The sequence below is a fragment of the Pangasianodon hypophthalmus genome, chromosome 4 (assembly GCF_027358585.1).
Source record: "Pangasianodon hypophthalmus isolate fPanHyp1 chromosome 4, fPanHyp1.pri, whole genome shotgun sequence".
Taxonomy (NCBI): Eukaryota; Metazoa; Chordata; class Actinopteri; order Siluriformes; family Pangasiidae; genus Pangasianodon; species Pangasianodon hypophthalmus.
This window is the reverse complement of record NC_069713.1, coordinates 28391822-28404226: the sequence shown is the minus strand read 5'-3', so window position 1 is coordinate 28404226 and position 12405 is coordinate 28391822. Positions and strand designations below refer to the sequence as shown.

Sequence of the window (12405 nt, the reverse complement as noted above, 5' to 3'; positions counted from 1 at the left end):
TTGTTTTACTTTTTTGTTTCTGCACATTTTATTATTAAAAACAACGTTATACATTATAACCGTGTTTAACGCAATGCTATAAAAATAGCTACAGCATATTTTATTTTCTTAATATTAAAGGAATATGGCAGTAAAAATTGACATTTAATGTAGCTCGCAGGTAATGAAAGTCTTTCTCACATAAAATTCTTTCTGCAAAAAATAAACACGTAGTATATAAAAAATAACTTAAGTAGAATTTCTGTTAAATATGGTATTGAATGGGATTTGGGCATGTATTTATAGAATAAATTCTGCATATAGTAAAAAGGAAAAAAAATGGGATAAAATTTAATTTTTGCCAAGATATTATCTTGATTTATGTCATTTTTTTATCACAGTATATGAAAATGTGGACAAATAAGAATCGCAAAAATTAATGATAATGCTCAAACATAACAAGATTAACTAGAAATCTACACACTACACATATGACATATTCAGCTGCATGTAAAATGTATGATATAGGTTAACATGTAAACAGTGTGAATAATGTGTACCATATTTTCTGGATTATAAGATCATTTTTTTTTTTCCATCTCCAGCAGCAGTTCATTGTAATTATTTGTTTGTTGTTACGATATTCCTGCTACTACAGTTATTACAGAGAAATACTGAGAATTCACACTACAGATAGCCTGAGGGAAAAGTGGGAGGAGTCTAATACTCCAGACAATACGGTAATCATCAGCTCATCAGTATAAAACATTATGCTATGATTTTAAATGAAATAAAATTAATATCATAATGCACAATTATTGTAGTGGATGATTTTAGTAAAAATAGTTAATGAGGACGGTATCACACACATACACACACATACACACACACACAGGTCTGAGACACAGGACGAGAGGCATCAGAGTCTGTACTTCCGTTTCCCATCTTCACTCATCACACAGATGTGCTGCAGAGAGAGACAGATAGAAAGAGAGTGAGAGAGAGAGACAGATAGAAAAAGGGAATGACAGGCAGAGACAGAAAGAAAGAGAGACAAGGAGAGATAGAGCGACAGAGACACAGACAGAGTAAGACAGATAGAAGAGAGAATGACAGAAAGAAAGAGACACACAGACAGAGAGAGGCAAAGAGAGAGAGAAAGAGAGAGGAAAACAGGACAGAGGGTAAGAACGTCATGTCTAAAATATCTAAAAAAAATTTTAAACTGCATCACAGATTTTAAGTAAACCTAAAATAAATTTTTTTCCTCAGACACCATCACCACCACCACCACCATCATCATCATTAACATCATCATCATCGATACCAGTACAGCACAAACCCAACAATATAACTACTGTAGATTTACTAATCACACAATATTGTCAAAAACAATATATTATCTCACCTCACACACACCTCAACCACCTCACACACACACACACACACACACACACACTCATACACCTCACACACACACTCACACAGTGGATAAACATCATGAACACTTACATTAAGATCTCTGAAATATTCATTATAGTCTAAAGCGTAGCCAACTACGAAGTGGTTAGGGATCTCAAACCCAACATCTAGAGAAGGGAGACAGAGAGAGAGAGACCACAATACACATCATAATGCTCTATAAAAAAGACATTTACAGGCTAAGAGAGAGATGTGTGTGTGTGTGTGTGTGTGTGTGTGTGTGTGGGAGAGAGAGAGAGAGGGGTGGGGGGAATACTTACAGTCAGGGAGACAGACGGCCTGATTAGGGACCCTCTTCACCAACAAACTGCAATCAGGACACAACAGTACTAATTATACCACTGTACGGTGTGTGTGTGTGTGTGTGTGTGTGTGTGTGTGTGTGTAAGAGATGGCATTATATTCTGATACACAGACAGACACAGAAAAGGTTTGACAGACACACAGAGATACAGACAGACACACATACACACGCACATCCACACCCACACCCACACACACACCCACACACACACACACACCCACACACACACACACACACTCACCCTGCCACTTTGATCAGTTTGGGTTTAAAGGCTCGGACGTGAGTCAGGAGTGTCTGCAGAGTCTTGCCAGTGTCCACTATAGCCTGAGACACACACACACACACACACATAAGTTTCTGGATGCGTTTGTCCTGACAGTGAAGTTTACTCATAGCGCTGCTGCACATTAAACTGTTTTACTGTTCATCTGAACCGACACACACGACGATTTAATGCGCAGAATAAATAAAAATTATCCTGAAATAAAAGATATTATAAAAGTCTTACCTCCACAATCAGGACGTTCTGTGGAAGATGGATGTAAAGAAAAAAAAAAAAGTTAATAAGATGAAACAGTGGACTGACTCAAACACAGTCAATTACTGAACTGTTTAAAGAAATAACTGACTTTAAAAAAAAAATAATAAAAACACAAACAGTAGAAGAAACTAATGTATTGTGTGATTCTAATTTAAAATGTTATGAATGAAGGGGAATTAAATACTGCAGTCTAATCTTCTGCTATTCACATGAAATAAATCACATAAGATCTGAATCGGGTATGAAAACACACCGCCTTATATTCGCGTAATTTTTTTAAATTTTTTAATTTAAAAAGGTAGCTCATGTATGCTAAACGTTGTTGTCTCTTAAACATTTTGCAGCCAGGAACCTTAGTTTAACTCTAAAATAAATTCCACAAACCTCCTAAGTACTTATTATATTATATTATATTATATTATATTATATTATATTTACAACAAAACAAACTATTTAAAAATGTAGACGCATTTGGCCGCACTCATCCACTGGATACGAATGGATTTATTTTTAAATCATTTGCATTTACCACAACATTTGAAAACTATTTTAAAACAGCAGTTTCTCTGTGCGACGTGCTCGGTGTCCATGGTCACCTGGCTACAGTGCAGATCTTTATTTTCTCCTTCGTTTTCCCGTCACATGTCACATCACACCATTTTCATTCACCCCTTTCTGTAATTTGTCTCCAGATTTTAACCATCTTTTCACCATCTCTGGTGCTGTTGCACAGCCGAATATTTATTATTCGCATAAAAATGAGTCAAAATAACTTCCATTTCTGCCTTTCTGCCTTTTCTTTCACCGTTTAGTTGTCATTTCATGTTCCCAGCCACCTGCTGTGCTTGACCTTTTATGGAGTTTTGTGGGCGTCACTACATGTAAATGAGATGTCTCGGGAACGCACGTTACACTTCAACATGTCAACGCGAGTTCAGTTTGTCTTACACACACTTTTACACACAATAATACTGAAAGATCGATAAATGAGGCCCAGTGTGTGAACATTTTATTTACTGGAGTTTCACCCATAATTAGCTCCGCCTACGTTACACTGGAAAGGAAGAAACTCTAGAGTAGCTCACATAGCACTGAAATAACACATGAATCACACACAGGTTCTAATCAGTTAACGCTGAACTCCTCAGGAGTTGTTTTTTTTTTTTTTTTTTTTTTACAATGCACCTTTGCTCTACATGCAGTTCAGACGGGTGTATAAACTGAGCTCATGTTTGAGAAAGAGATGACACATGGCTCTGAGATTCCTCACACACTGACTCATGCCTCCACACACTCGGCCGAGAAGTTCTCAAAGCCCAGGAGTCCCAGAGAGCTGAGACGAGCGACCTTTCATCTGGTGGTGAAGTTCCTAGTGACACTGAAATAGAGACCGATGGAGAAATCGCCTCATCTCTTCCTATTATACAGTCTGAATTCTGGATTCTGATTGGTCAGAAGGTGTTGATTCATTTCCTAGAACAGCTGCGCTGACAAATCACAGGTTTATATTAATGCGCTTGTTCTGATACCTTATCGTTTCTATAGCAACATGTTATTTAAAAGAGAAAAATGTTAATTGTTGCATTTCCTGCAAGTTCTGAAAAAAAAAACATTTAGGGAAGGAGTCTCCAGTGTCAGTGCTTTAAGTTCACTTTAAGTCTTCTGACACTTTCTCAGTAACATGACAAGCTACGTTTTTTTTTTTTTTTTTTTTTTTTTTTTTTTAAAGAAAAGAGAGGCTAGTGAAGGATTGACTGTTTATAGCTGCTATAGCATAAGTGAGAAGTCGTTTCGCAGATGTTTCACAACATTAAATGTAACTATAAACGGATAAAACCTACCTGTCATTCTGTAATTAATTAAAAGTTGTAATTGTTGGTAAACTGCCGTGGTGTAAGAGGAATAAAACACTTGGGGACGTGCTGCTATAGGAAAATAATCAACTTCGGTGTGGTAACAGCAACTCTGCTTCATCACACCAGGCTGTTGTTGATTAGTGTTTCACAGCACAGCGCTGTCGAATTCTGCATTGTGATTGGTCAGAAGGGGTTGATTCATTTTCTGTAACAGCAGCTCTGACAGTAGTGCAGCTGCAAATCACAGGTTTATATTAATGAGCTTGTTTCATCTTGCTTCACAGCCGTTCCACAGCATTAAACGTAACTATAAACGGATAAAAAGTCTGGCGTGTCAGTCGTGAATAAAGTCGCTGTTTTGTAAGAGGAATAAAACACTTGGGAACGTGCTGTTTTAGGAAAATAATCAACGTCGGTGTGGTTACAGTGACTGCGTCATCACACCACCTCACTGTAGATTATTTTCCTGTAACGGCACGAGACGGAGTGTTTTATTTCTTTACATTTCACACACACATTCTGACTGGTCAGTAAGGCGTTTTGTTATTTCGTCACTTTGACAAAAAAATAGAAACGTTCCATTAAGTCGTCTCCATCATTTCTGATATTTATCTGATGTCAGCTTTCAATACTTTACTTTATTAGTGTAATGTTTTTTAACCATCAGACACCAAACACGTCCTGACTGATATCCAGAATTATATTTAGACTAATGGAAAAACTGACATTTGATTTTCTTCCCCCAAGTCATTTCTTTGAACATGTGACTATGAGGAAATGACTTAATGACAGATAATAAACAAGGCAGTGATGGATGGTTAATGACTAAATAAAATTACAAAAGCAGGATTAATCACGTCTTTACCTTCCCGGCGAGTACAGACAGACTCTCGGCGCCGATCATCTGGAGGTCCGGCGTCGAGTGATCATTCTGGATTAGGACACAAAGACATTTACTTCAAAACAATTCAAACACACTTCTGGTTCATGTGTTTTAGACAATGACAACAGCAAATCATTTAAAAATCATGTTTTTTTCCCATTTTATAAAGCTACTTTTTGTAAAGCTGCATTTAAATGCATGAAAAATGAAACTTTTCATAATAAAATACCACTATAATTATCATCAAAGCCACTCTTGTTCTCCCTACAGGACATATGGAGGATGATTATCTGTGGTATGTCTCCCTCTGCTGGTTCAAAAAGGCATCTTAAAGATGCAGTCTGTAAAGTTTAAAAGTGGTTTTAGATCTTGAAAAACAAATCATTTGAATGTCAACTTAAAAAAATAAAGACCGATAAATATTACAAGGCAATTGCTTTAGCTAGTTTCCTTATTTCAAGCTCTGTTTGAATTTTTACAGCCCAGAAATGAGCTCCGCCTCCAGCTGGAACAGAGATTCTTTCCACTTCATCTTAAAGGTGCAGTCTGTAATGTTTAAAATATTTTTGAAATCATATTCAAATCATTTGAATAATATATTTTAAAAAGTGTCCAGTAAATATTCAGAGGCAGTCGCTTTGGCTAATTTTGGTATTTCAAGTTCCTGTGTGCATTTTTCTGGCCCAGAAATTAGCCCCGCCCCTAGATAGGACAGAGCTTCGTAGCTCTGCTTGGGATTTTCTTGCATTCTATATCCTGTGCAAAGTTATTTGCTAAGGAGTCGACACACTGATTCATTTCTTTTAGCTCAAGGGAGTTGATTCACATATACGAATCTGCTTTCTTTCTTTCTTTCTTTCTTTCTTCTTTTTTTTTTTGTTGTAGGTTTGTGCTGTACGACTCAATGACGTTTCTCTTGCAGTTTAATAATAATAATAATAATAATTTAACCAAAATGCTTCTATGGAAAGCTCTTTTCAATATCCGAGCTGTTTGTTACCATGAATTCATTCATCTACAGTAAAGACTTCATTCTGCTCAGGGTCACAGTGATTTTTTGATGTTGAATCGTTAAATGAATCAAATAAAACGTCCTCTGTGCAAACAGTATACAAGTGTCCTCAGCCGTGTTTATGATTAGATACAGCGCCGAAATATGTGACTCACATCCTCATCATTTATATGGGGGGGGAAAAAAACAAGGTCATTGGTCAAAATAGCGCAAACTTTGTCTAAGTTGTTTGGGAACACAAAGAATCAAATAGTATTGGTGAGCTGAGTCAAATGATCTGACTCACTGAAAGGAGTGTGTCAGTTGTGCTTGACGTTGATTGCGCTGCCATGAGCATATATATATATATTTATATAAATGTTCTGACTGGTCAAAAGGTCACAAACTTTATCCGGCTTAGAAATAAATGAGTCGTTTGGAAGCTTAAAAGAGTCAACTCTTCTTTGGGAAATGAGTCAAATGATCTGATTCACTGAACAGATCCGGAATTTCCATCACTATGATGGTTTATTAGCTGTGTGTGACTTTTTGGGGGAGTATTGGGGAGTTTTTATAAATGAATACGTCATATTTTTGCACATTCTGGATTTTCTCACGCTTACATTTTAATAAACAGGCCATTCTGTCCTTTTTGAGAAGAAAATATTCAGTACAGAAAGTTTGCTTTGTTTAAAATGACAGTGAAGCATGCACTGGTGAAAATTTCAACAATCCATCACAGTCCATATTAAATTTGTCAAATTTATAATTGTAAATTAGTCTCATTGGTATGTGTGGGTTAATTACTGAAAACCTTTTTTATAAATTTTATTATTATTATTATTATTATTATTATTATTAACATAATTAACTTAGGGCATTAACAGGTGTAAGTGGACTACAGGTACAGAACATTAAATATAGCTATAAATAAAACATTCTCCAGTAGTAGTTTATTTTAAAAAGGGTGGGTCTGATTACCAGGTAGCTCTTGAGTCGTATGAAGTCGACGGTCATGAGTAAAGACTTGCTGGAGTTGCGGTTCAGCACCTGGATGCGCTCCACCAGATCGGCGCAGAACTGGTGACCTCCCTTCAGCACACACAGCACCACGATGTCGTGGTCACCCAGATCGTCCATGATGTCGCGCGCCAGTCGCTCCGTCCTGCACACAACGAGACAACGATCACTCATCCCGCACACTTTCCCCTCACTACTTCCTGTTTCACAGCACAGCGCTGTCGAATTCTGCATTGTGATTGGTCAGAAGGTGCTGATTCACTTTCTGTAAGAGCAGCTCTGACAGTAGTGCAGCTGCAAATCACAGGTTTATATTAATGAGCTTGTTTTCTCTTGCATCACAGCCGTTCCACAGCATTAAATGTAACTATAAATGGATAAAAAGTACGGTGTGTCAGTCTTGAATAAAACTGCTGTGTTGTAAGAAGAATAAGACACTTTAGGACATCCTGTTACAGGAAAATAATCAACTTCAGTGTTCTAAAAGTAATTCTGCTTCAACACCACCTCATTGTTGATTATTTTCTTATAACAGCGCACACGCGCACACACACACACACACACAGTGTTTTATTCCTTACTTCCTTGTTAAATCTCCATCATCTTAACAATCTTTCTAATATTTTATTAGCTTGTTACATGATTGAAGATCTCAGATATTGAGTCAGCTGTACGGATGAATCTTTTACATTTATAAACGTAAACATGAGTGGTCAAATTCATAGTATTTCACGCAACATTCGAGATGTTTTATGTACTCCATATTCACGTAGTATGTGACGTTTTTGCTTTATTAATTTATTATAACGGTTCGTTAACATGTCAGAAAGCCACCTAATTAACAGGTTAGTTAGTAGTAGTTAGTGGCTTAACTAGTTCGCTTAAAAAAATGATTTTCTACATTTAAATTGGGTGCCACATGGCAGCATTGATGTATTTATTAGCCAGTACAGCAATAGCTATCAGACATGACTGAATGACTGCTTGATCAATTGATTGTCAAGGGACAAATGTATGACAAATGTATGCATTTGTGTGTTTGTGTAATGCATGCTGGGTATTGTAGTGCAGGGCCCTCAGGAGCAAAAACAACATCTCAGTCAAAGCTCTGAGGCTGACACATGCAATGCTGTGCGACTGATATGCCACAGAACATGACAGATTTTAACTACAGTGCTCTTTACAGTTTATAATTACCGGTCCATGATGACTCCGTGTGGAATGTAGACACAGTCCAGATCCCCGCTGTAATGCTCCGGATAGGTGAAAAGATCCAGACAGTACCCTGGCCAATCATCTGGGATCTATTGATGAAAGAACATTAATATGAACATCCCTATAGCTAGTCATATATAACACTAGTGTCGTTATATTTCTGTTTACACCCCAACACACGTTCACTTCACACACTCCTGAGGTAAAGTTTATCACGGCGGCTATTACTGATCTAGACAAGAGGTTTTTCTGGGAACCTGCAGGACCCAAAAGAAATATATGGGAGAGGGCAAATTTTACTTTCATGCAGACAGATATGAAGCTTGTTGGACAAATACAGTAACTGATTCAGTAACTATTTTATTCTGGACAGGGTCATGTGGATTAAAATTCCTTCAGAAACAGCTGTAAGTGGGATTAATAAAAAGTCCCATGCACATCTGTAATCTGGACCTTACTGCACCATGAAAATCAGCCATGTGCTGTCCCACCTTAAATAAAGCCCGGAGTAACACCATGTTGCCTGTTGGTGGCACTCTGTAGTCATTTTTAATAAGGTCCCTGCTAAAAAAAAAAAACATTAGAAACCCTCATAGAATATGTAATGGTTTTAATGGTTATAATGGGAGTTGTATTGGTTTTAATGGAAATTTGTTGGCTTCTATGGGTGGCATGTCTAGTGGATACCATTAAGGACCAGTAATGGTAATGGTTTAATGGTTAGCTGATGGTTTGTAATGGTATTTGCAGTGGAAACTATTAGAATTTCTGTGATGGTTTCTATTGTTTTTTTCAGCAGGGGTTCCCATGCACACTGAGCATTCCATATACAGAGGAAAAAAATAAATTAAATGAACTGACTTTCCAGGTTGTGTTTCTGTATGGAATAAATTCACATTAATGACGGAAATAATAAACAATGATGATCGTACCTTCTGATCACCAACATATTTGTTGGACTGCAGAAAGTAAGAAAAGTTTCAGGTGGCCATTTTGGATTGTAAAATATGCTGTTGTTCCTGTGGAAGCCATTTTGTTTTGGTCACTCAATGATGTGATGACAGGCTAATTTGTCGTTTTCTTTTAGCATTAGATTTGAGATACTAGATAAGTATGTAATGTACAAAGTATGTAAATTTAGATGTTGTCTAGCCAAGTTGCTAGTGGGCAAATTAGTGTTAGCTAGAAGTTTCTTGAAAATTAGCATGTCTGTTCATTTTTGTAGTACTGTTATTAAACTAAATAACAGAAAGCTAGTACTGTTATTAAACTAAATTGTCCAGAAAGCTAGCTAGCGCCATAAGTTATGTAAACTATAAATATTTTTGTTCCCTAAACATTAGCTTATCAGCTAGATAAGTAGCTAGCTGGCTAGTGTGTTAGCTAGAAAATTTCTTCATAATGATGTAGTGGTGGTGTTAAACTAAAAACTGATCAGAAAGCTAGCTAATCTCCTCTAGGTATATAAATTGTAACTCTTGTTTGCTTAACATTAAAGGGTTAGCTAGCCAAGTAGCTAGCTGGTAAGTTAGTGTTAGCTAGAAGTTTCTTGACAACTTTCAAGGTGAGGTTGCAAGCAGTAAAACCCATGAAAACACCCCGTCAACTTGAAATTTCAACTCATCAACTTGGGGTAGTCTTCTCGGCTACCAGTTCCTTCCCCGTTTACAGAGTGACGTCAAACCAACATGGCCACTCACAAGTTCCCTTCTCTACTTTTAAATGAGTTTATAGCAGTATTGACTTGATATACAGACACAGTATTTGGTTAAATCTATAACACTGGCCATATTCATCACTGTTTTGAGAAGCTAATCATCAACTTTAGAGTTATCACTAATGTTAGCTGGCTAGCTTGTTGCTAAGCTACTCGATATTGTTCTCTGCTGTTGTTGCTGTGCTGCAATTTCAGTCCAGAATGCTGCATGAATGTTTGAAGGTTAGAAAATTATAGAACAGAACCGATAACCACTCAGGCCTGTAACGTAAAAAGTGCGCTTAAAGTAGCTGTTTATGAGCTTTACGTGTTCTAACGGAGCAAACAAAACACGTGTTTTGTTTCGTAGAGGCGTACATGTTTTTTTTCCCACTTCGCACATCATACATCATTACAACTTGCAAAAAAAATTGTTTTCCAAGATCACTTTCTATGGCATACATCATTGTTAAGTGCAGATTAGAAACTTTAGTTGCCACAAAATAGAAAAATATAGAACATGAGTCACTGTGACCAATCAGAATCAAGACTTCCCAAAATCTTGAAAAGTGAGTAATAACAAAAGAGTATCATCTTATTATATCAGAATATTGATATTATAAAAGTCAGATTGTCCAGCTCTACTTTTCACACAAGTTTTACTCCATAAGAGGTTCAGAAGTAGAATGAATAGATGAATAAATAAATAAATAAATAAATAAATCAAGATTTGATTAAATGCTTGTATTTCTGAAGGGTTTTTGAGGTAGTTTAGTAACTTAAGTAGCCCCAGAATGTTCAGTTTCCAGCTTTAGACTTTGCTCTTGCTTGTGCATGTTGTTACTTGATTTCATTTTGAATACTTTTGGCACAAACTGAACTCCATGTAAACAGTTTCACAGTCGTCACCTGGTCACGCACCGTGTCGCGCGAGTGACGTCACCGCGACGTCATTTAAGGTGGCACGAGAAATTCGGATAAGAAGCTCACTTTAGAGAATGGTGTACTCACTCTGTTTACTGTTCACAACAAATCTACAAATGACTGTTTTACTCACAGAGTTAATATGATTTGCGGGGTTGTGATTACGCGAATGTGATTTTGTACTGATGCTATTTGCGTTTAATCAGCTATTTGCGTTTTGCACTGAAATGAATGAATGAATGAATGAACTCATTCTTTCATCAAGACTAGGCGATCTAGATAGTGCACTTGACAAACACAGATGAAGTACTGAGCCTGTGTAAACAATGCAGGCTGACCTGCATGTTGCGCAACAAAGAAAAGTCCTGAAGTTCTGCAAAGTTCTCTCACTTTCTCGCGACTCTACAGCAAACGCTCGCGCGCGGATCAGAGAAAGATTTCAGGGGTTATTTACCACGACGCCTCTGCGAGTCGGTGTGTTCTCACTCAGCTGTGCCATGCTGCAGATCTTCAGCTTTTTAACATCACACATCATCACCCAACAGAACAAAGCTCCTTTTCACTGCTGCCAACATTCAAACAGCTCCGCGCATGCGCAGACAAATCCAACCCAAGAACCATGAACTAGCCACAGAACCCTCCAGGAACCCTTTCTTACCATACAACACAATGAAGAAAACAACAAACAAACAAACAAACAAAAAAACAAACAAAAAGGTTCAATCTAGAATCTTAACATTAAGGGTATTGATGTTTGTTTGTTTGTTTGTTCTTGGGAGAACCCTTAAAGGTTCTATGTAGAACCTTACAGCAGTGTTTACCTGCCAGAGAGACTTCTGAGTTTTTAGGAAAATGCCATGTAAGGTGCTTTATGTAATAAATATCACAAAATATAACAGAATAAAACACAATAAAGTACAATGAAACAGAAGTAAATAAATAAACAAACAAACAAAGATAGATAGATAGATAGATAGATAAACATGACAAATGTAATAGAATAAAAAATTGGAAGTGGAACAGAACTACTGAAATACAGCATAATAAAATGAAATAAAAGAGAATAGAAACAAAATGAAATAAAATGAAGCCGAATAAAAGAGACTAAAAATAAACCGCAATGTAAATGGAACAAAATGAAATTAAAAATAGGTTAAAGTAAAATATGGCATAATAAATATAATAAAATAGACATATATCTAATAAAATAAACTATTGGCCAAAATATCACAAATTGAAATTAAATGAAATTATAAAATATAAATAGACTGAAATAGGCCTACTATATACATTTACTAAAAATAAAAATAATAAAATAAAATACAGCTAAAATAAAGCAGATAAAAATAAAACACAATATAATAAAAAAAAATCTATAAAAACTGAAAGGAAGAAAACAGAATACAATATAATAAAATGTAAAAAAAAATTAAATATGAAAATAAAATATAACAGAATAAACGATAATAAAAGTATAAAAAGCATAAACATAAAATGGAACAGAATAGAATAAA

General features: G+C 36.2%; 1 protein-coding gene across 1 annotated transcript; it reads right to left on the bottom strand.

Moving 5' to 3' along the window:
• Nucleotides 1–11513, bottom strand: prtfdc1b (phosphoribosyl transferase domain containing 1b). The gene is made up of 9 exons (XM_026936880.3): nt 11346–11513; nt 8254–8360; nt 7018–7201; nt 5028–5093; nt 2274–2291; nt 2007–2089; nt 1722–1768; nt 1492–1568; nt 1–946 (listed from the first exon to the last, which is right to left on the bottom strand). The coding sequence occupies exons 1-9, from the start codon at nt 11424–11426 to the stop codon at nt 899–901; spliced, it is 711 nt and encodes a 236-aa protein (XP_026792681.1). The 5' UTR covers nt 11427–11513; the 3' UTR covers nt 1–898.
• Between the last annotated feature and the right edge of the window lie 892 nt (nt 11514–12405).